The sequence below is a fragment of the Corella eumyota genome, chromosome 2 (assembly GCF_963082875.1).
Source record: "Corella eumyota chromosome 2, kaCorEumy4.1, whole genome shotgun sequence".
Classification (NCBI taxonomy): domain Eukaryota; kingdom Metazoa; phylum Chordata; class Ascidiacea; order Phlebobranchia; family Corellidae; genus Corella; species Corella eumyota.
In genome coordinates, this window is record NC_137491.1 from 19,297,259 (window position 1) to 19,320,506 (window position 23,248).

Sequence of the window (23,248 nt, forward strand, 5' to 3'; positions counted from 1 at the left end):
ATTTAAATAAAATATTTTTAAAGTAAATTTTGAATATTAAATTTAAAGTTTGCAAACAAATTACTATCTAATGAAAACAAACAAAACAAACCTGCATAACTTGTTACTTTTGGCTTTAAATGCTGAAGTTAAAGATTTACACTAAATATTTTCTTTTATTGTAATACTAGAAAACACTAAATGATTAAGTATCATAGATTTTATTACCACTAAAATATAACAAAACTATTCTCTAAATCAACGAATTAATATTTACTGTAAGAATTAAGTGTTTTAATTATTTTACATAATGTTAAATGGTCTGTGCTAAAATAAAGCAATAGAAATAAATAAGAAAAGATTTAAACATATTATATTGTTTACAATAATATCAAAAAAACAAGAACTGATTAAGGTCATTTTATAAAAAAGATTTGTATGTCTCAATTGCTCAATAATATTAAGATAAGTTTTAAATTTTTTTTTTTTTAATTTTACATTTTAACCAAATTATTTATCATCTTCAATAGTTTAACTGTTAAGAAAAGCATTTATAAAAATTGTTTATATAAAGTATATAAAATAAAAAAATATATAAGTTTTTACATAAGTTTTTATATTAATTTACATGCAAATCATTTTAATTACACTTTTAACTTTTTTTAAAAGCATTTTCAATATGAACAATAGACTTTATAAACAATAACTAAACATTGTTTTGTAACAATTAAATTTGGGATTTTCCCTAAATAGCTACATTAACATGTCCTTATATTTAATTGATATCTATGTAAATATGATTTCCTTTAATTCCTGATACTTAACATAAGCAAATAATGTGGCTATAACAACTTGAGTTAAAATATTGAAAAATATAATCCAACATTTTCTATTAAAGAATAAAAATTTATATTTAAAATGTAGGCAAATGTAAATTGTTTTAATTAGTTTGTTACAGCTTAAATGTATATGTAAGAATTCAAAGCTTAAAAGTGTTGATGTGAATTTTTTAAACCTAAATTTGCTCATAAACTTCATTTTTTTTCGAAAAGTCTTCATCACAATCTAAACATAATTTAAAACACTACTTAAATACTTAAACAACAATTTATTAAGCAAAGCTTATTTTGTTGTTTATAGAAACACATCTATTTTACTGTTAATAAACTACCTGAGTAAAGCTAAACTACTTTAAAATTCATTTATTCTGTTTTTTTAATTATTACCATCAAATGAATTGTCTTGAAACTTCATTGTTACGTAATCCTCACTCACGTCTTTCTGAAATTTAACTAAAATAAAATATTTAAAGTTAATTTACCAAATAAGTGTGTTTTATTTTATTACTGAAAATTGAATTTGATATAGCAATAATCCAAAACATAAATTGGATATTTTAAAGTTGCTTTAAAAACAATAGTTGTTTGGAGGTAGATAATATTTTAGTGAAGGCATCCAACAGCTGCCTTGAAATATTGTGACAGGTCATAGCTGTCTCTTTGTATTTTTACAGCTCAAAAAAAATAGGAAAATAGTTATTACCTTTATTGACATTATTTGGGTTACTACATTGTTGGTTGTTTGTATCGGACGTGGGTCTAAGATAAACATTTTCTTGACCTTCCTTACTGAACACTAATAAAAATTAACACTTAAGTAAATCATATGCTGTTCCCAATATTTTATTTAATTATATTTTTATATGTTTACAATCAAAAAATTTTAAACGTTTTTAGACCCAGTTTGTAGTAGTCTCTGCCTATTTTGTTTTCAGTGATTACCGAAATTCTGCAATTTTTTTATTTAAATAATGTTAACCGTTAAAAAGTATTACCTTCATAGCCATTATTTAAACATCCTTGTTGAAGGTTTGGTTCAATGTTCATTTGATCTTATAAAATAATTATTTATTATTGCATAACTAAAAAAGTATTGTTAAAGTTTAAAATTGTTAAAGTATTTTACTTTGGTAGAGGTTAGCTGGAGCATTTTTTTGGTCCATGTCGTGGGTCACTTTATTTAATTCTTTATTTTTCAAAGCGTTTTGTTTCTTTCTTTAAAACAAAGGACTTTGTTAACATTCAGTAAGCTAAGTTTGTTCACAAAAATTTAATAAAGAGTTATTTACTTGTATATCCAAAAAGTAGCAGCACACAATAACAACAAGAATAAAGAGCCACAAACAATCCCAATTAAAAAGATGGTAAGAGTTCTTGCAGGTAAAACTATTGGGTCTGCAAAAAAAAGGTTATAACAAATAGTAACTTATTAAAAGCTATTTTTAAATTACCTGTTGTTTCATAAATAAAATCTTCTGATGACTTGCTGGTGGCATACACTACATTCAAACTACCATAATTATTATAAACTGGGGTTGAAGTGATAATATAGTATTTGTATTTTCCTCCAGTAGTCAATGGTATGTTTTTTCCCAAAATAATACTACTAGTTTCTTGTGTTTGATTTTTCAGACAACTTTGACTTGAATTTCCAGTAATATCACAACATGAAATGCTGTTGTCACCCAAGACCAGGCTTGAGTTGTTTACAAACCTAGGCAAAATTAGTTTACAATTTTGGTATTTTAACCGACAGTATATTACAGCCTAATCTTATTTTTTTGTTACAGTAGTTTTTAGGCAAATATAGTTTAATACGTCAACAAATTTGTTACTAAAGTTCCAAATAAAAGAATAACATTTAATGTTTAAAAAATTCAAATAGTAAAAGTTTAAGTAACACATTTTTTTTTACCTTGGTAAGGCAAAAGCCACATAATTTGAACTATTTATGTTTGCTATTTCAGTAAGGTTGTTCTGAATGGTAATACTTCTATTTACTTGCAGCTTTTGAATAACAACAAAATAACAACTGCAAAATACAATACATTTTGTTAAAAAGATGCAACACTAAGTTTAACCAGCTTACAAACCTTATAATTCCATTTCTTTCATTTGAAGAAACTAGGTTAATTTTAACTTGGCCATTGCTAAGTAATGGTGGTTCACTAGATAAGATGACTATGTCTGGTGCTTAAATAAATATAACAAATTTTATATGTTAGTTAAAAGTGATATAAGTAAATACTAGCTATTTGAAATGTCTTGTACTTGTAAAACATTATAAGTTTCCAATTAGACAAACTAGAAGCAAGCTTGGTAACAATTTGGTAAATATTTTTTGCATACCTTGTGATTTTGTAACACACACTCCAGAAATGGCATTTGACCAAGCAATGGGAATTATATCCTGACAAGGACTGCTAGCTACTGCCCCAACTTCAAACTTATAATCAGTGTTAGGTTTTAGGTTGGTCAAAGTAAAACTTGTTTGGCTGAGTAGAGCACTTTTGACTTTTGTTTGCATTAGGAAAGTAACAATTTCCTTTTTTTCACTAACTTGTTCAGTGTATCTTATCTAAATTAATATATTTAAAAGTATTTAAATTTAAAAAAAAAACAATGTAAATTAAAAAAAAAATAGCTATCAGGATAAGTTTTGTGTATAAATCATTGAAGCCATTAAAATTACAGTAATTTAAGTTAATATTAACAGACTTAAGATCAAACTAAGTTAATTAAAATAACAGTTAAATCATTTGGATAGCTAAATAAATATGAAATAATACAAAACCGGATAATAATCATACTAAATAGTTATTTGTCTTGCTTCTGTCTAGCGGTGAATCCCACGTAAAAATACAAGTATTGTTTGTATTTTTATATACCAAACCAGTATTGGTGGGCGGTGTTACATATAACTGTGGTGTTGTATATTGTGTAAAGTGGGTAGATGTTGCATTCTGACACCCACTAAACAGTGAAATCACCTGTACTAAATAATATTTATTAAAAAAGGCTATGTTTTTCTTTTTGTATATTTAAAGCTATACAATTTAATATATTAATTTAAAATGGCATTAAACAGAAAGTTGAAAAAATGGTTGATTTTGTTAAATTTAAATAAAATTTTTTACCTGTATGTAGTAGGTTGTATTTTGCTGAAGACCAGAAGCTTTATAAAAATTATGTCCAGATTCAATGATCATGGTTTTATTTGTTAAACTAAAAAATTACCCAATAAAGTTTTTATCTTTTTACACAAATATTTATTCATTTTTATTATATATTATAAACCAATGACAATATTAACCTCAATGAATCAAAATATATCAGCTTATGTTGCAAAGTTAATGCTTCTGGTTGTATTGACCAAACAATATTAAGAATTCTGACATCACAAATATCACTTGTAACTTTTATGACTGGTTGAATCACGTTTTCCACTTGTAATCAACATTAAAAAAATTTACAAAAAAATAATTGATCCATTTTTTATAACTTGCATACTTTGTTACATAGGTTTAATTACTATTACGTTAAATAATTAACAAGAATATACCATTTTTAAAAATACAAATTTTGGGCATTTTTTATGTCACTTTTTTACCTTCACACAGTGTTGAAGCATTAATAGCAGCAAAACCCCCAAAATATTGACTGTTAACTCGAATACAACCATCTGGGTGGGGAATATAATAATTATACTTCCAGTTTGTAAAATAATTTGCTGTAAGTGATGATATCCAATAAGTGGAATGATCTATTACAAACATATTTTATATATTTAAAATATTAGTAATAAAAGTAACTATGTTGAATATTGAAAATTCTATGTCTATATGTAACATTAAATATTGAGATTAGTTTTAACTTATAACTTTTTGGCATATTAACTTTAACAATACCACTTTCTTTAAAGCTAGATACAAAATTGATCTAAACTCACTTGTCAGCGATTGCAAAGAATTTAAAGCTCCCAGACTGGGAATAACAGCTAGTTTACCACCTTGTTGTTTGCAAAAATTTATAGCATCTTTACAACTTCTTATTTGGTTGTCAAATATCAAATTTTTGTGATCTGACATATACAAAATTACTATGTTAAAAAAATTAACCTTAAACAAAAAACCTAACTAATGTTACCTAATTATGAAAAATATTTTTTTGTGTTGGTCAAAGTGGCTTTAGGTTTTTTCATAAACAAATAAAAAAGATTTAATAAATAATTAATTTACCAATATTAGTAACAAATGTCTGGCTGGCAACAGTGACAAAATTTGTAGCAAAACATCTGAATCTCATTAAAGCAACTTGTTTACAAGATGTTCCATAAACAGTTAAAGTACTTATGACTTGGTATGATGAAGAGTTTGTAGTTTCAGTAATCTAAATTGAATAAAAATGTTAAAAATTACTAAAAATGTTAAACTTTTTCAAATAACTTAAAATACCTGAAATTGACCATTGTTTGGAAAAATGCTGTTGTCAAATAATTTCCATTCAATGGAAGGTAAAGGATTACCAATGAAAGTGCAAGTAAATTTAACATTGTTGTTAACTGGAATGACTAGGTAATTTGTTGGGGGTACAAGTTTTGGATAACCTAAAAAAATATTAGGTTTAAAAAGTATAAAGAGTATAAAGAAACTTAAAAAGTATAAAGAAACTTAAAAACAATCTTCATTTAATAAAAGTTACTTATCACAACTAAAATTATTTAGGGGTCAGTTTAAATTTTAATATCCACTTGTTTAAACAGATTATATTTAAAAATGTACATTTACACACATTGTTAAAAATAAAATAACTGTATTAAACAAAAACAGATCCACAAAACAGTAAAGTTGAAAAAATGTTACAACCTTGAAATTAATAGAAGAAACATACCTGTAGAACAATCTTTATTTGTGTAACCATTTACACAGAAACAACTGTAATCATTCATAAGATCAGTGCAAATCCCACCATTAAGACATGGGTTTGGTTGGCATTCATCTATATCTACAATTATTAGAAAAAAATTATATTTAAATCACATTTGTATTAATTTTTTCATTACTTTACAATTTTAATCATCTTAACTACCAAAGCTTTAAAGAAATAAAAAAGTTTTAACTAAAAAGCAACAGCTAAAACATTCATCTAATTCAATAAATATTATAAAAAAATAGTTTAAATGACAGTATTGAAATTAATTTTTTTACAATTGCTTAATAAAAAATAGTATTTCTAATAATTAATAATGTTACTTGAATTATTTTGTTAAAAATGATTGCTGATCTATTTTAATGTTAATATTAAGATTAACACTTACCATTGCAGGTTTCTCCTATATATCCAACAACACAGGTACAAGTAAAAGTATTATCTGGACCATTCCTGCATGTTCCACCATTTTGACATGGTGATGGATGTTGACATTGGTTTATACCTTAATATCAACAATAAAAAAATTAAAAAAAATGTATGCAAAATTAACTTAAATTTAAAAAAAATTGACTAATTTTTGTAATTAATAATTTAAAACAATATCAATTGTAGATATAAAAATATCCGACAATATTATTTTATATGCACGTAATTCTTTAACAACAAATTTTAAACAAAATACTTACTTATAGACCATACAACATTTATTAAAAACGTATTTAAATGAACAAAAACAAGAAATATTTTGAACTTGTTTTGCATTTTTTACTTTTTTTAAACTTTAAGTTAAGAAACTACATAATACTGTTGGTTGTTGAAAATCGACAAAATATTATTTTATTGTTATTATTAAAATTAATAAAAAAAAACAACTAGAAAAGTAATAAATTATTTATTCGTTTTACTTCATCTACGTCCTACTTATTAAAACTAGTCTGTGTATCTTACAAAACATAATTAAACAATTTTGTTTAGTTAAGTTATAAAAATAAAGCTAAAAAAGGAAAATGTAGGTGGATTAGTTGAAACAATAAGTTAGTTTTATAATCCTTAAGTATTAAAACAATATTTTAACTGTTAAGAAAAAGCATTTATGAAAAATGTTTATATAAAGCATATAATATAACAAAAAAATGATTAATTTTTACATATATTTTTATATTAATTTACATGCAAATTATATTTTAATAACACTTTTAACTTTTTTTAAAAGCACTTTCAATATGAACAATAGACTTTATAAACAATAACTAAACATTGTTTTGTAACAATTAAATTTGGGATTTTCCCTAAGTAGCTACATTAACATGTGTTTTTATTTAATTGATATCTATGTAAATATGATTTCCTTTAATTCCTGATACTTAACATAAGCAAATAATGTGGCTATAAAAACTTGAGTTAAAATATTGAAAAATATAATCCAACATTTTCTATTAAAGAATAAAAATTTATATTTAAAATGTAGGCAAATGTAAATTGTTTTAATTAGTTTGTTACAGCTTAAATGTATATGTAAGAATTCAAAGCTTAAAAGTGTTGATGTGAATTTTTTAAACCTAAATTTGCTCATAAACTTCATTTTCTTTCGAAAAGTCTTCATCATAATCTAAACATAATTTAAAACACTACTTAAATACTTAAACAACAATTTATTAAGCAAAGCTTATTTTGTTGTTTATAGAAACACATCTATTTTACTGTTAATAAACCACCTGAGTAAAGCTAAACTACTTTAAAATTCATTTATTTTGTTTTTTTAATTATTACCATCAAATGAAATGTCTTGAAACTTCATTGTTACGTAATCCTCACTCATGTCTTTCTGAAATTTAACTAAAATAAAATATTTAAAGTTAATTTACTAAATAAGTGTGTTTTATTTTATTACTGAAAATTGAATTTGATATAGCAATAATCCAAAACATAAATTGGATATTTTAAAGTTGCTTCAAAAACAATAGTTGTTTGGAGGTAGATAATATTTTAGTGAAGGCATTCAACAGCTGCCTTGAAATATTGTGACAGGTCATAGCTGTCTCTTTGTATTTTTACAGTTCAAAAAAAATAGAAAAATAGTTATTACCTTCATTGACATTATTTGGGTTACTACATTGTTGGTTGTTTGTATCAGACGTGGGTCTAAGATAAACATATTCTTGACCTTCCTTACTGGACACTAATAAAAAAAGTAAATCATATACTGTTCCCAATATTTCATTTAATTATATATTTATATGTTTACAATCAAAAAATTTTAAACGTTTTTAGACCCAGTTTGTAGTAGTCTTTGCCTATTTTGTTTTCAGTGATTACCGAAATTCTGCAACTTTTTTATTTAAATAATGTTAACAGGTAAAAAGGATTACCTTCATAGCCATTATTTAAACATCCTTTTTGAAGGTTTGGTTCAATGTTCATTTGATCTTATGAAAAAATTATTTATTATTGCATAACTAAAAAGTATTGTTAAAGTATAGAATTGTTAAAGTATTTTACTTTGGTAGAGGTTAGCTGGAGCATTTTTTGGGTCCATGTCATGGGTCACTTTATTTAATTCTTTATTTTTCAAAGCGTTTTGTTTCTTTCTTTAAAATAAAGAACTTTGTTAACATTTAGTAAGCCAAGTGTTCACAAAATTTAAAAAAAGAGGGATTTACTTGTATATCCAAAAAGTGGCACCACAGAATAACAACAAGAATAAAGAGCCACAAACAATCCCAATTAAAAAGATGGTAAGATTTCTTGCAGGTAAAATTATTGGGTCTGCAAAAAAAAGATTATAACAAATATCTAAAAGTAATTTATCAAAAGCTTTTTTTAAATTACCTGTTGTTTCATAAATAAAATCTTCCGATGACTTGCTGGTGGCATACACTACATTCAAACTACCATTATTACTATAAACTGGGGTTGAAGTGATAATATAGTATTTGTATTTTCCTCCAGTAGTCAATGGTATGTTTTGACCCAAAATAATACTACTAGTTTCTTGTGTTTGATTTTTCAGACAACTTTGACTTGAATTTCCAGTAATATCACAACATGAAATGCTGTTGTCACCCAAGACCAGGCTTGAGTTGTTTACAAACCTAGGCAAAATTAGTTTACAATTTTGGTATTTTAACCGACAGTATATTACAGCCTAATCTTATTTTTTTGTTACAGTAGTTTTTAGGCAAATATAGTTTAATACGTCAACAAATTTGTTACTAAAGTTCCAAATAAAAGAATAACATTTAATGTTTAAAAAATTCAAATAGTAAAAGTTTAAGTAACACATTTTTTTTTACCTTGGTAAGGCAAAAGCCACATAATTTGAACTATTTATGTTTGCTATTTCAGTAAGGTTGTTCTGAATGGTAATACTTCTATTTACTTGCAGCTTTTGAATAACAACAAAATAACAACTGCAAAATACAATACATTTTGTTAAAAAGATGCAACACTAAGTTTAACCAGCTTACAAACCTTATAATTCCATTTCTTTCATTTGAAGAAACTAGGTTAATTTTAACTTGGCCATTGCTAAGTAATGGTGGTTCACTAGATAAGTTGACTATGTCTGGTGCTGAAATAAATATAACAAATTTTATATATTAGTTAAAAGTGATATAAGTAAATACTAGCTATTTGAAATGTCTTGTACTTGTAAAACATTATAAGTTTCCAATTAGACAAACTAGTAGCAAGCTTGGTAACAATTTGGCAAATATTTTTTGCATACCTTGTGATTTTGTAACACACACTCCAGAAATGGCATTTGACCAAGCAATGGGAATTATATCCTGACAAGGACTGCTAGCTACTGCCCCAACTTCAAACTTATAATCAGTGTTAGGTTTTAGGTTGGTCAAAGTAAAACTTGTTTGGCTGAGTTGAGCACTTTTGACTTTTGTTTGCATTAGCAAAGTAACAATTTCTTTTTTTTCACTAACTTGTTTAGTGTATCTTATCTAAATTTTTATATTTAAAAGTATTTAAATTACAAAAACAACAATGTATATTAAAAAAAAATTAGCTATCAGGATAAGTTTTGTGTAGAAATCATTAAAGCCATTAAAAGTACAGTAGTTTAAGTTACTAATAACAGACTTAAGATCAAAATAAGTTAATTAAAATAACAGTTAAACCATTGGAATAGTAAATAAATATAAAATGATACAAAGCTGAATAATAATCATACTAAATAGTTATTTGTCTTGCTTCTTTCTAGCGGTGAATCCCACGTAAAAATACAAGTATTGTTTGTATTTTTATATACCAAACCAGTATTGGTGGGCGGTGTTACATATACCTGTGGTGTTGTATATTGTGTAAAGTGGGTAGATGTTGAATTCTGACACCCACTAAACAGTGGAATCACCTGTATTAAATAATATTTATTAAAAAAAGCTATGTTTTTCTTTTCGTATATTTAAAGCTATACAATTTAATATATTAATTAAAAATGGCATTAAACAGAAAGTTGAAAAAATGGTTGATTTTGTTAAATTTAAATAAAATTTTTTACCTGTATGTAGTAGGTTGTATTTTGCTGAAGACCAGAAGCTTTATAACTATTTAGTCCAGACTCAATGATCCTGGTTTTATTGGTTAACCTAAAAAATTACCCAATAAAGTTTTTATCTTTTTACACAAATATTTATTCATTTTTATTATAAATTTTAAATCAATGTCAATATTAACCTCAATGAATCAAAATAAATCAGCTTATGTTGCAAGGTTAATGCTCCTGGTTGTATTAACCAAACAATATTAAGAATTGTGACATCACAAATATCACTTGTAACTTTTATGACTGGTTGAATCAGGTTTTCCACTTGTAATCAACATTAAAAATATTTACAAAAAAATAATTGATTCATTTTTTATAACATACATACTTTATAACATAGGTTTAATTACTAATGAATTAAGTAATAAATAAGTTTATAACATTTTATAAAAATACAAATTTTTGGCATTTTTTATGTCACTTTTTTTACCTTCACACAGTGTCGAAGCATTAAAAGCAGCGTAACCCCAAAAATATTGACTGTAAACTCGAATACAACCATTTGGGTGGGGAGTATAATAATTAAACTTCCAGTTTGTAAAATAATTTGCTGTAAGTGATGATATCCAATAAGTAGAATAATCTATTACAAACATATTTTATATAATTAAAATATATTGGTAATAAAAGTAAATATGTTGGGTATAATATTAAGTCTAGTTTTAACTTATATTATTTTTTTGCATATTAACTTTAACATTAACCCTTTTTTTAACACTAGACACAAAATTAATCCAAACTTACTTGTCAGCGATTGCAAAGAATTTAAAGCTCCTAGACTGGGAATAACAGCTAGTTTACCACCTTGTCGTTGGCAAAAATTTTTAGCATCTTTACAACTTCTTTTTTGGTTGTCAAATATCAAATTTTCGTGATCTAAACAAAAAACCTAACTAATGTTACCTAATTATGAAAAATATTTTTTTTGTGTTTGTCAAAGTGGCTTTAGGTTATTTCTTTAACAAATAAAAAAGATTTAATAAATAATTAATTAACCAATATTAGTAACAAATGTCTGGCTGGCCACAGTGACAAAATTTGTAGCAAAACATCTGAATCTCATTAAAGCAACTTGTTTACAAGATGTTCCATAAACAGTTAAAGTACTTTTGACTTGGTATGATGAAGAGTTTGTAGTTTCAGTAATCTAAATTGAATAAAAATGTTAAAAATTACTAAAAATGTTAAACTTTTTCAAATAACTTAAAATACCTGAAATTGATCATTGTTTGGAAAAGCGCTGTTGTCAAAAAGTTTCCATTCAATGGAAGGTAAAGGATTACCAATGAAAGTGCAAGTAAATTGAACATTGTTGTTGACTGGATTAACCAGGTAATTTGTTGGAGGTACAAATTTTGGATAACCTGAAAAAAATATTAGGTTTAAAAAGTAAAAAAAAATTTTTAAAACAATCTTCATTTAATAAAAGTTACTTATCACAACTAAAATTATTCAAAAGTCAGTTCAAATTTTAATATCCACAACTTGTTTAAACAGATTATATTTAAAAATGTACATTTACACACATTGTTAAAAATAAAATAACTGTATTAAACAAAAACAGATCCACAAAACAGTACAGTTGAAAAAATGTTACAACCTTGAAATTAATAGAAAAAACACACCTGTAGAACAATCTTTATTTGTGTAACCATTTACACAGAAACAACTGTAATCATTCAAAAGATCAGTGCAAATCCCACCATTAAGACATGGGTTAGAATGGCATTCATCTATTTCTACAAATATTATAGAAATTTTTTTTTTAAATAATTGTGTAGATATTTATGTATAGGGCGCATTTTAACAATTATTCTATTACTACAATGTGCTTTTACATAAAACACCTAAAATAAAGTTTAAATATATCATTGCCACATTTAATTAAATTTCAATTTAATTTAAAAATTATCCACAAAATAGTCAAGTTAGAAAATGTTACACCCTAAAATTAATAGAAAACAACCTACCAACAGAACAATCTTTATTTGTGTAACCAGTTATGCAAGAACAACTGTAATCATTATTAAGATCGGCGCAAGTCCCACCATTAAGACAGGGGTTTGATTGGCATTCATTTATTTCTATAATTATTATAGAAAATTGTTTTTAAATAACATACAATGCTAATCTAAATATTATTATTCTAAAAAATTATATTAACAAATTTTTATTGAAATATTAAAAATTGGCAATATTTACAATATTAATGTTAAATGAGATAATTGTTGTTTTAGTCACAATGATAATAATGATAATTTAACACTTACCATTGCAAGTTTCTCCTATATATCCAAGAACACATTTACAAGTAAAAGTATTACTTTGACCAGGGGTGCATGTTCCACCATTTTGACATGGTGATGGATTTTGACAAGGGTTTATACCTTAATATCAACAATAAAAAAATTAAAAAAAAAATGATTTAAAAGTTTTTAATATGTACTAAAATTAAATTCATAAAACCATATTGAATATTAACTATTAAAAATACTTACTTACACACCATACAACATTTAATAAATGTAAATTAAAAAATATAATTAAAAGGCAAAGTTTATGCTTGTTTCTCATTTTTTAATCCTTGTCTAAAGTTCATTTAAAGTTTTGTTAAAATTGAGATACTACAATAAAATTCTTGAATCAACAAGTTATTATTTTTAATTAATACTAAATACTCAATCTTTTAAAGAAATATTAAGTTATTTATTCTATTTATGTACATTACAGTTATTACTAAATATAAATGAGCTGCATATTTTTCTAGGTTAACATAGTTTGTGCATGAGTAGGTGGATAAAATCAAAACATAACTACAGATCTTAACATAGACTAACTTATTTTGTATATACATTTCCTTGTTGATTAAAGACATTTAAAAATTAATCATTTAATTGCAAAAATGATTTGTAATAAATAATAAAACATTTTAATATAAATTGTTGGTTTTATAATAAATTCTGTGTTGCAAACATATCTGATAAAATTAAAATTAACATATTTTTGTGGGAAACCACTTTTATTTTAAATATTAAATTTTAATTTTTTTGTTATACCAGTTTAGTTAGTCAACACAAACATTTTTGGAACACACTTTGCAAAACCCAGTTTAGTCAAATTGATTAAAATAAATGGGCAACAATTATAATATATTGCATAACCAACATCACTGATGTTACAGTTTAACTATATATATAACTACACTTTGACTTGTTAAAATAATATACATACATGCAAGACTTTTAACAAAATTATATAAAAATGTCACAAAATTAAACATAAGAAAATCCAAAAATCTATTTTACATATACAAATACCAAACTCTTATATCAATTTACAATAAAGCACATTTTAATTACAGATTTAATTTTATAATTTTAACTTACTTTTTTGTAGCACAAAAATATTACCATGACATTAATGGAAGAGTTCAACAAACAGGCATTGTTATGTAACAGTCATTTATGGGATTTTCCCTATGCAGGTATTTTAACATGTGCCTTTATTTAATTGATATCTATGGATATAATTTTTTTAATTATATAAATAAATTATGTGTACAAGCATTGCACAAAAAGCTTAATACATAACATTAATTAAAGAAAAATAAAAAACAATGTTAATAATGTAAATATCACCAACAATGTATATTTTTATAATTTAATTTGCTCATAAACATCATTTCCTTTTGGTAAATCTTTATTAAATTCTAAAATATAAATTAATAAAATTACAAATTGTTTAAACCCTGTAAATTTATATCATATCTATAAATATTTACTTGTTACTATTTAAATAAACTACTAATTACCATTAAATGAACTATCTGGACCTCTGATGTTAGCATATTCTTGAACTTTATTTGTCTTTATTGAAACTAAAAAAACGTTATAGTATTCGAATTAAAGTATTTATATGGAAGTAAAATATTTAGACTACAGCAACTTTAAAATATAAAAGGAGAAAACCATTTTACCTTCATATTCATTGTTTTGATTACTAAATTGTTGGTTAGCTGCCTTTGGTATATTTTGAATAAATTCTTGAAAAAAAAACTTTGAATTATTTTAAACAGTATTTTATATTTATTATGTAAAATAAATGTCTTATTACCATTGTTTGTGTTATTTGGTTGTTGATGATTTGAGTTTAAGTGCACATTAGGTGAATGATCTTAAAAATAAAACAAATATTTATTTAAGGTAGGCTTAGTCTATACAATTAAATTATAATAAAGTTCAGAGGTAACTTTATATTGAACCACAAAAGTGTGAATTCCTAAAGACATGTAGGCTTAAATAAAATATTTATTCATGTTTTACTTTGGTAGATGCTAGTTAGATTATTTTCCTTATCATGTTGTTTATTCCCAACCTTTTTTTGTTTATTTAATGAATTTCCATGTTTCCTTCAAGAAAAAAACAATTGTAAAATTAAAAAAATGTTATAGTTTTTTTATTTAAATTTTAAATTTTTTTACCTGTACATCCAGAAAGCAACAACACCGATTATTAAAAATAGGAAAATTCCAAAAATTAGTCCAATTGTTAAGGCAGTTGAGGGTTCTGTAAATTTATAAGCTTTTTTATATAAACTTATTAATTATTTTCTAAGGTAGAAAGCCAACTACAACTTTACTTATAAAACTATATTTAAACCAGTGTTAACTTGCCAGTTTTGTTAGTTTTTATATTGTTGATGTATTTGTTTAGCCTTGGTTTTTAACCTGCTGATAAGTTTTGTAAGCCTTAAAAATTTAAGCAATATTCACACCTTACTTAAGTGTACTAAAATAAAAAAAGGGAAAAAGTTTAACCTAGAAATTTAAATAAAGTGGCCCTGCATTCAACCTCTATGTTTTCATAATGTCTATTATTGCTATATACAAAATATTTATCAATTGACATAAATCATAAAACTAAATAACAAATTTAAAAAAAGTTGAAATTTATATTATTGTTTTTACCTGTTACAACAACTGTGTAAAGAAAAGGTTCTGACATATTACTTGCAACATATTTAATATTATCTTGCTCTACTGGTGTTGAGGTAATCACATAATATTGATAGCTTGAACCAGGGTTTAGCGGTGAGTTTTGTGCCTTAATAATATTATTGATTTGACGCTTTTTTCTGCTTAAATTTGAACAATCTTGGATGACATTACCAGTTATATCACAACAAGTTTCACTGTTGTCCCCTAAAGGTAGTTTAGAATTTTGCTCTGGTGATCTATAAAAATGGTAAATGTGATTAAAACAATATATAGTTACAACAAAAGACAAAAAATAAAACACATTAAGAATATAAACAGTTAATAATTTTTCAAAAAGGTAAAACTTTTACTAAGAAATTTTTTATAAATTACTACTATTAAAGGCGTTTATATAACACTAAATTTGGGATTACCCATACATAACCATTGCAATATAGGCACCAGCATCTTGGTTTATTTTATTTGGATCATTTTGTATTTCAGCAATACTATCTCTTACTTCTTGAATAACAACAAAGTAACAGCTAAAGAAATAATGCAATTTTCAATAAAGGCTATATAAAAATTGTTACAAACTTGCATTCACAAATAACTAATATGTGAATATTTAATTAGAATTTAAACAAAGCCTAATCTACATAACAGTGATTAATTTTAATAAATCTTCAATAAACAAAATTATATTATTAGTGTTATAAAATTAATGCATTAACGTTAAACTATATAATTATAATATTATTAAGACTGAGTCAAAAACCTTATTACTCCATCTCTTTCAGACACTTTTTTCAAATTTAAAGTTACTTGACCATTAAGGATCACAGGTTGAGCAATTAAAAGTTTACTTAGTTTTGGCGCTAAAAAATAAAATAGTTTGTTTTTTTATTCGTAATATCAAGACAAATATAAAAGCACATAGAATAAACAAAATCGTCCAATTTCATTAAAAGCTAAATTACAATATTATTTTTAAACCAAAAAAAACTTTTCTTTTTTTAAACTTTTTACAATTTTACCTTGTTGTTCTGTAACACACTTTCCACTTGCTGCAAATGACCAAGCAACAGGAATTATTTCTTGACAAGGACTACTGGGAACTGCACCAATTTCAAACTTATAATCAGTGTTAGGTTTTAAGTTTGTCAAAGTAAAGCTTGTTTGGTTGAGTTGAACATTTAGAGTTTTTGTTTTGGCTGGAAAAGCAACACAGCCTCTGTTTTTGTTAACTTTCTCTGTGAATTTTATCTAAATACAGCAATAAAATTGTTACTAAAATTTTCAAATGAAAAATCCTAATTTTTCTTGTAGCCTAAACTATTTATAAAAACTTCATTAAAAATCAAAATTAACAAACTTATACAACATACTCATTTAATGATGATGAGTCCAGGTGTTACAATAAAATTGGCCAAAACAATGCTTTTGAACTAAACTAAATCTTACCAAATATTTTGCTGTGTTGTTAAGAACAACTGGAGGTCTCCAGGTAAAAACACAAATTTTATTTGTAGTTTTATATTCCAAACTGACAATACTAGGAGGAGATACAAACAACTGTAGTGTTATATATTGCGTAAACTGGTAAGATGTAGTAGTTTGACATCCATTAAACAATGGTATTACCTAATTAAATAATGGTATTACCTAAATTAACCAAAAACAATTAAATAATTTTAGCCATATAAGATAGTTTGTCTATATAAAATAACAAAAATTGTTTCACAAAAAACATTTTGACAAAGATCTAGATTTACTTAACTTAAATATAAACCCTTAATTACTTGTATAAAGTAGTTTGTATTTGGCTGAAGGTCAGAAGCTATGTAAGTATTTCTTTCAGCATTAAGTACAGTGGTAGTATTGGTCCTTCTAAAATGATTCATTTAAAAATTTATAAAAATTTTTTACTTAATTTGCAGAAAATAAATTTTATGATAGAATTTTTTTAAATAAAAAATTGATATTTGCTTGCCTTGATGAATCGAAGTAAATAAGTTTGTGTTTTAATGATACAGCTCCTGGTAAAATTGACCAAGATATATTCATAATTGTTACATCACAAATATCACTTTTTACATTAATAACAGGCTGGATGATGTGTTCAACTTTTTTTTAAAACAAAGTTAGTTTAATTTTTGCAATAAAAGAATACAACACAAAAGTTAAACAAGCTATTATTTTTAGGCTATTAAATATCAATTACTCAAAAAAACTTTTAATTTTCAGACATATTACATTTTTTACCTTCACACAGTGTTGAAGCATTGAAAGCAGCATAACCCCAAAAATGTTGACCAACAACTCGAATACAACCATCTGGGTGGGGAGTAAAATAATCAAACTTCCAGTTTGTAAAATAATTTGCTGTGAGTGATGATATCCAATAAGTAAATGGTATTGCTAAATGTATAAAACCAAGTAATTAGATTTTAATTGGTTTATTTTACGAAACAAAATGAATTTATTTTTATTTTTAGTAATTGCATATATATTATTTAGTGGGATTTGAAGTAAATCTTGTACTCAATATTTTAAACAAGATGTACAGCGAAATAATGTAGGCACCAAATCATCGATGCTTTAAAATTTATAAATAGGCTAACTAAAATAAATTTGGCAATAATGATATAACTTTTAACTAAACTTCAAAAATCATTAGGAATCTTGTAACTTCTGTTTAAATGTGGTCTTGTTTATAAAGATGTTAACTTTTTTATTAATAAAAACCCAATGTTTGACCCACTACTGTTACGTTAATGTGATTTTTTTTAATAGTGTTTGTCACTGCCATCCAGCAGTCTTAAAATGTTGTTTTGTTTAAAACTATAAAACTAATGTTTGTGGAATTTAATATTAAAAAATTGTAGATTTTTAGAATTGTTAGTTTTTACCTAAAATTAGTGTTAATGATTATTGGTAAGTTTACTCATGTATTATAATTTAACTGAACTGCCTTTTAATTTTTAAACTGACCTTTATTGGATTGCAATGAATTTAAAACACTTTGACTTGGAATAACCCCCAGTTCACCACCTTGCTGTTTGCAATAATTCATAGCATCTTTACAACTTCTAATTTGTATGTTAAAAACCAAACTGTTAAGATCTATGATACAAAACTGATTTATAAAAATTATAAATTAAAGTTAATTTTTTAATTAAATAAATCTATAAGGTAATTACCAATATTAGTAACAAATAGCTGGCTGGCCACAGTGACAAAATTTGTTGCAAAACATCTGAATCTCATCAAGGCAACTTGTTTACAAGATGTTCCATAAACAGTTAAAGTACTTTTTGTTTGATTTATTGAAGGGTCTGTAGTTTTAACAATCTATGGTAAAAGTTATAATGGTCAATATATTTACTAAGCTAATTATATAAGCAACACTTTTTACGCAGTTTATAAATTTATGTTAATTATCGAAGAAGTACATGTTGCTTTAAACTCTTATTACCTGAAATTGACTATTGTTTTGAACTGTGCTGTTATCAAAGAATTTCCAGTTAATTGAAGGCAGGGGAACACCATAAAAAATACAAGAAAATTTAACATTGTTGTTTACTGGATTAACCAAATAATTTGTTGGTGGTACAACTTCAGGAGTACCTAAAAATAATCCAATATATTAGATTATAATTAAAATAATTTTTTTTTATTAATCAGTAATGTAATATTTTAAAGTAAAAGCCTGTCATTACTACAAAAACCATTGTAACATTTAATTGTGTCTGTGTTAAACTATATTGAAATATTACATTTAACAAAATTAAACAAAAAAAACATTACCAAAAATAGAAACATCAACAATAAGATCTTTATTATAAAGTTGTCCAGTATTAGAAGTAAAGCTACAGGTAATATTATATTGACCAGCATTCTTAATTTGGGCATTTTCAATATCATAAGACAAGCTTAAAACATTTTTTTAAGAAATTCAATATCAATTTTTTTACTAAATATTTCTCACTTAATTACTAATATTTATCACATATAAATTGAGTGTTATTTAGTTTTTTTTATTCACCTTTTTCCAATTGTTATTTCAGGAAAAGAACTCAGTTTTTTGTTATTGTAATACAGATCACAGCTAACAAATCCCATACCATTTACTTTAACATTAAAAGTTAGATTAAAGTTTTGATCAATTACAAGGTACTGTGGTTGATTTGCAGATAATTCAAACACATCTAAAAAAAATTAAAAAACTAATGATAAAATAATATTATGTATGCAATACAAATATAATTTACATACATTTGAATCTATACATAATAAAATTTTAATAAAAAATATTAACATTTTTACCTAAATTACATGAGCTTCCAGTATATGCAGGACCACAGTTACATTTAAATGCATTTAAAAGATCAGTGCAAATTCCATTATTTCGACATGGTTGTGATGCACAGTCATCAATATCTAATAAAAAAAAAATGTTAACCCTTGTGTTTTTGATCTCTTTCTATGCATAATTAGGTTATAAAACTAAAAATATACCATACTTATTATAAGAGAGGATAAAAAATCTATAATGGTTAAAAAAACAAGTTATTTTCATTAGAATATAGATATTAAAAATTTATTAGGTCAATATCTATTTGTGCCCCTACCAACAGAACAATCTTTATTTGTGTAACCAGCTATGCAAGAACAACTGTAATCATTATTAAGATCGGTGCAAGTCCCACCATTAAGACAAGGGTTTGATTGGCAATCATTTATTTCTAAAATTATCAGAAAAAAATTTTCCATTTAACAATTACGTTTGTATTGTGTTAAAATTCCTATTTTAGTGATAAATAAATTTTTTATTATTTATTAAAAATTGCCTAAAATTTTGTAATAAAAATAAAATCAGAAGCCCTTTGTTTTTTTTTAAGTTTATGATGGTGTTATTTAAGGGGGGGAATGCTAACCATTTTTTATTTGTTATTTAAAAACATTTTATAAAAAGCTTTAATTCATAATTTTACAGTTTTTTTTATAAGTTTTTACTTACCATTGCAAGTTTCTCCTGTATATCCATCAACACATTTACAAGTAAAAGTATTACTTTGACCAGGGGTGCATGTTCCACCATTTTGACATGGTGATGGATGTTGACAAGGGTTTATAGCTTAATATAAATATAAATAATTGTAAACTTTTTTACACCAAGTTAAAAAATAGTTAACCAATTTTTTTTTTAAAGTTTCAAGTTAACAAAAATTTAGCTATTAACAAACTTGTGTAAAGTATAATACTAACCTATAGATACACAATTTATAAAATATAGATTTATATAAATGAAAATTGCAAAAAGCCTTAATTTGTTTTTCATCATACGTATTTTAAAATTACAATTTTTTCTTTTTAAACAGACCACATAAACAATATATTATATATAAGATTATTAAATTTACTTGTCTATACAAAAAACTTTTATTTTATAAAATAAATCCGTTAAAAATATATATTTAAAACACATTTTATATATATTTAAAACACATTTAAGAAAAATCTGCAGTAATAAAAATATAAAATTAGTTAAGGTAGAACTGATTTATAATAAAATTAAATTTATATTGAATTTTTTTCAGTATAAGCTATAACTGTATTTCGTATGTACACCTACCATTTAACCAACAAGAATAAATTTACTTTGCTTAAAAATATATTTTATGTAGGTAGAATAATAACAAATTAGTTTCATATAGCTAGAAATAACAGAGTATAACTAATAATAATATTTTCGTAATGGTGTGTATTTAAATTATATTAAGGTAAACTGTTGTTTTAAGCCTGTAATTAAAAAAGCATATTAATAGGTAGCCTATGACACGCATATAGTGTAATATATAAATCATAATCATAACGTCTAAAAATTGCCTACTTGCCAATAGTTAGTAAATGTATGTGTAAAAAAAGTTTTGTTTATATATTTTAACCCTTGTTTATATTTTATTTATAATTTAATCTAATGTAATTAAATAATAAAAAATCAAATAATTTCTTTAAAAACACTAAAATATTAAGTTACCAAACAAGATAACAACCCATCCTGAATATAAAACATTTATTTTTGCATATTGAACATCAAACATTAAAAGGTTATCTTTTTACATAAAGGATACAGTTTGTTAATATTCATTGTAAGAATACTTTGTGAATGCTACTGCAGGAAGTATTATTCGTAGGTGGGTAACGCACTAGTTATTTTAGTTTGTCATTAATGCTTCACAACACCGTAATATTTATATTAAAATGTTATATGCACTTATTTCGTGCAAAATAAGTATTTGTAAACTGCAAGAGTATTAAAACCTAAAAACTAAATTCTTTTTACATACATTCAGGGACTATGTTTATTTTAATTAAAATTTCGTATATTTATTTAATATATTGTATTCTCCACTAAACTTTTAGTTGACTTCAATATGTTTAAAGCAAATCTAGTTTAAATATAAAACATAATGGTTTTGTATTACTAAAACAAAAAATTTAAAACAAATTTGTAAAGTTATAAATTTAAAATAAAAATTCCTACGTAATTTTGTAATGATGATGTAATTAAAATAAATACACTTGTGTATGGGAAAAGTTACATGTGTTGCAAGTGTTTATATTATCTTAATATACCAACACTTAAGATCCATGTTACTGGGTAACCTCAGTAAATGTAAAGTTTACAGTCCTTTAATTATAGTTACAGAATAACAAATCGTAGAACAGTTACAAAATTAATAATAGTTCATAAATTAAATTTTTGCGAAGAATATTCCACGATGAAACTATACATCTTGATTTTGTTTGTCTGTGCATTGTGTGGTGATTTTACTTTATTATATAAAAGTTACTTTACCATAAGATTAGAATGCAATATATAATTTAAAGGACCTTTATATAATTTGAAAATAATCTACGTATACAGTAGGCTTTTTATTTTAAGGCGATGTTGATCTTAAACAGGTCGATAAGGAGGAAAACCCCAGGGAAGTTGAAACAAATGCTAAACTACTGGATGAATATTTTAATTTCAAGTGTAAGTATTTTAGCGATTCTAAAAACAACAATTTTTAGAATTTTAACAAGAAATAAAGGTAACATTTCTGTTCAGCTTTTATATGCTTTCCGAACTATTTTTAGACATGACAAACATGGCGTTATCTCGAGATTGCGACGAATATTTTACAATTTTTAAACAGGTAAAAAACAGAAAAAAATTGTTTAATTTGCTAGTTTTAAAATGTAACATTGATTTTGCGACAACTCAATATTGTCAGTATATAAATAATAATAATAATAATAAGATTTTTGTGTTGGTGAGAGTTTGAATTATAAGTTTAAATATTGTTTTAACGTTGGAATTGTTGAAAATTTTAACGAAGATATAATGCAAGTTGTAAAACGTTTATTATGTCCAATAAATACCTATTTGTTAATATTCAGAAATTGTATTTGTTATAAATTCTTGCTTTATGATTTAAAAAAATTTTTAATACACTTTATTATAAAAAAATATTTGAATATTAAATTATTAGGAAAAAAAAAAATTAGTTAAATTACACTAAAAATAATAAGTTACCAAAACAAAACTACACCACCCTAGATATAAAAAAACAATCTAATTGAGGATATCAATTATTCATCGATAACAGATTATCCTTTTACAAAAAGGATAAAATATGTTGATTTAGATTATAAGAATACATTGTGTAGGGAAGAAAAGATTTAAACGTAGGTAGAAAACGTGATCAAGTTATTTTAGTTTGTTATTTAATATTTTATTTTGTTGCTTTAATAATTTTATATGACACACAATACAAAAATTTTTATAACAACAATTTATAAAAATATTATGGAAAGCAACATTGATTTCAAAAGACAACTTATTTACCAAACACACCTATAATTTTTTTAAAACACCCAAGTCCACTATTTAATTTTTTATTCCAATTTTTT

At 24.4% G+C, this 23,248-nt stretch overlaps 3 protein-coding genes across 3 annotated transcripts; all 3 read right to left on the reverse strand.

Moving 5' to 3' along the window:
- Positions 1 to 764: 764 nt before the first annotated feature.
- Positions 765 to 6,705, reverse strand: LOC145742615 (uncharacterized). Its single transcript, XM_082560392.1, has 20 exons — positions 6,699 to 6,705; positions 6,136 to 6,252; positions 5,709 to 5,822; positions 5,273 to 5,424; positions 5,057 to 5,207; positions 4,768 to 4,899; positions 4,429 to 4,581; positions 4,132 to 4,264; positions 3,956 to 4,043; positions 3,629 to 3,808; positions 3,168 to 3,396; positions 2,912 to 3,011; positions 2,734 to 2,850; positions 2,270 to 2,532; positions 2,108 to 2,213; positions 1,945 to 2,033; positions 1,814 to 1,870; positions 1,522 to 1,614; positions 1,206 to 1,271; positions 765 to 1,044 (listed from the first exon to the last, which is right to left on the reverse strand). The coding sequence occupies exons 1-20, from the start codon at positions 6,703 to 6,705 to the stop codon at positions 995 to 997; spliced, it is 2,397 nt and encodes a 798-aa protein (XP_082416518.1). The 3' UTR covers positions 765 to 994.
- Positions 6,706 to 7,004: 299 nt separating this feature from the next.
- On the reverse strand, positions 7,005 to 13,713 carry LOC145742616 (uncharacterized; the record flags this gene model as incomplete). The annotated part of the gene is made up of 21 exons (XM_082560393.1): positions 7,005 to 7,359; positions 7,521 to 7,586; positions 7,837 to 7,929; positions 8,120 to 8,176; positions 8,250 to 8,338; positions 8,411 to 8,516; positions 8,580 to 8,842; positions 9,044 to 9,160; positions 9,222 to 9,321; positions 9,478 to 9,706; positions 9,937 to 10,116; positions 10,264 to 10,351; positions 10,440 to 10,572; positions 10,739 to 10,891; positions 11,053 to 11,184; positions 11,305 to 11,455; positions 11,521 to 11,672; positions 11,934 to 12,047; positions 12,279 to 12,392; positions 12,579 to 12,695; positions 13,695 to 13,713. Coding segments are annotated over 21 exons (2,523 nt in total), but the record flags the coding sequence as incomplete, so codon positions are not given.
- Positions 13,404 to 21,437, reverse strand: LOC145742617 (uncharacterized). Its single transcript, XM_082560394.1, has 23 exons — positions 21,410 to 21,437; positions 20,307 to 20,423; positions 19,918 to 20,031; positions 19,613 to 19,726; positions 19,332 to 19,494; positions 19,094 to 19,218; positions 18,762 to 18,913; positions 18,487 to 18,637; positions 18,278 to 18,409; positions 17,549 to 17,704; positions 17,277 to 17,409; positions 17,086 to 17,173; positions 16,748 to 16,927; positions 16,321 to 16,549; positions 16,062 to 16,161; positions 15,718 to 15,828; positions 15,275 to 15,540; positions 14,789 to 14,873; positions 14,631 to 14,716; positions 14,422 to 14,481; positions 14,285 to 14,350; positions 14,120 to 14,185; positions 13,404 to 14,017 (listed from the first exon to the last, which is right to left on the reverse strand). Exons 1-23 carry the CDS (start codon positions 21,435 to 21,437, stop codon positions 13,962 to 13,964), a joined length of 2,778 nt encoding a protein of 925 aa, XP_082416520.1. The 3' UTR covers positions 13,404 to 13,961.
- Positions 21,438 to 23,248: the final 1,811 nt, after the last annotated feature.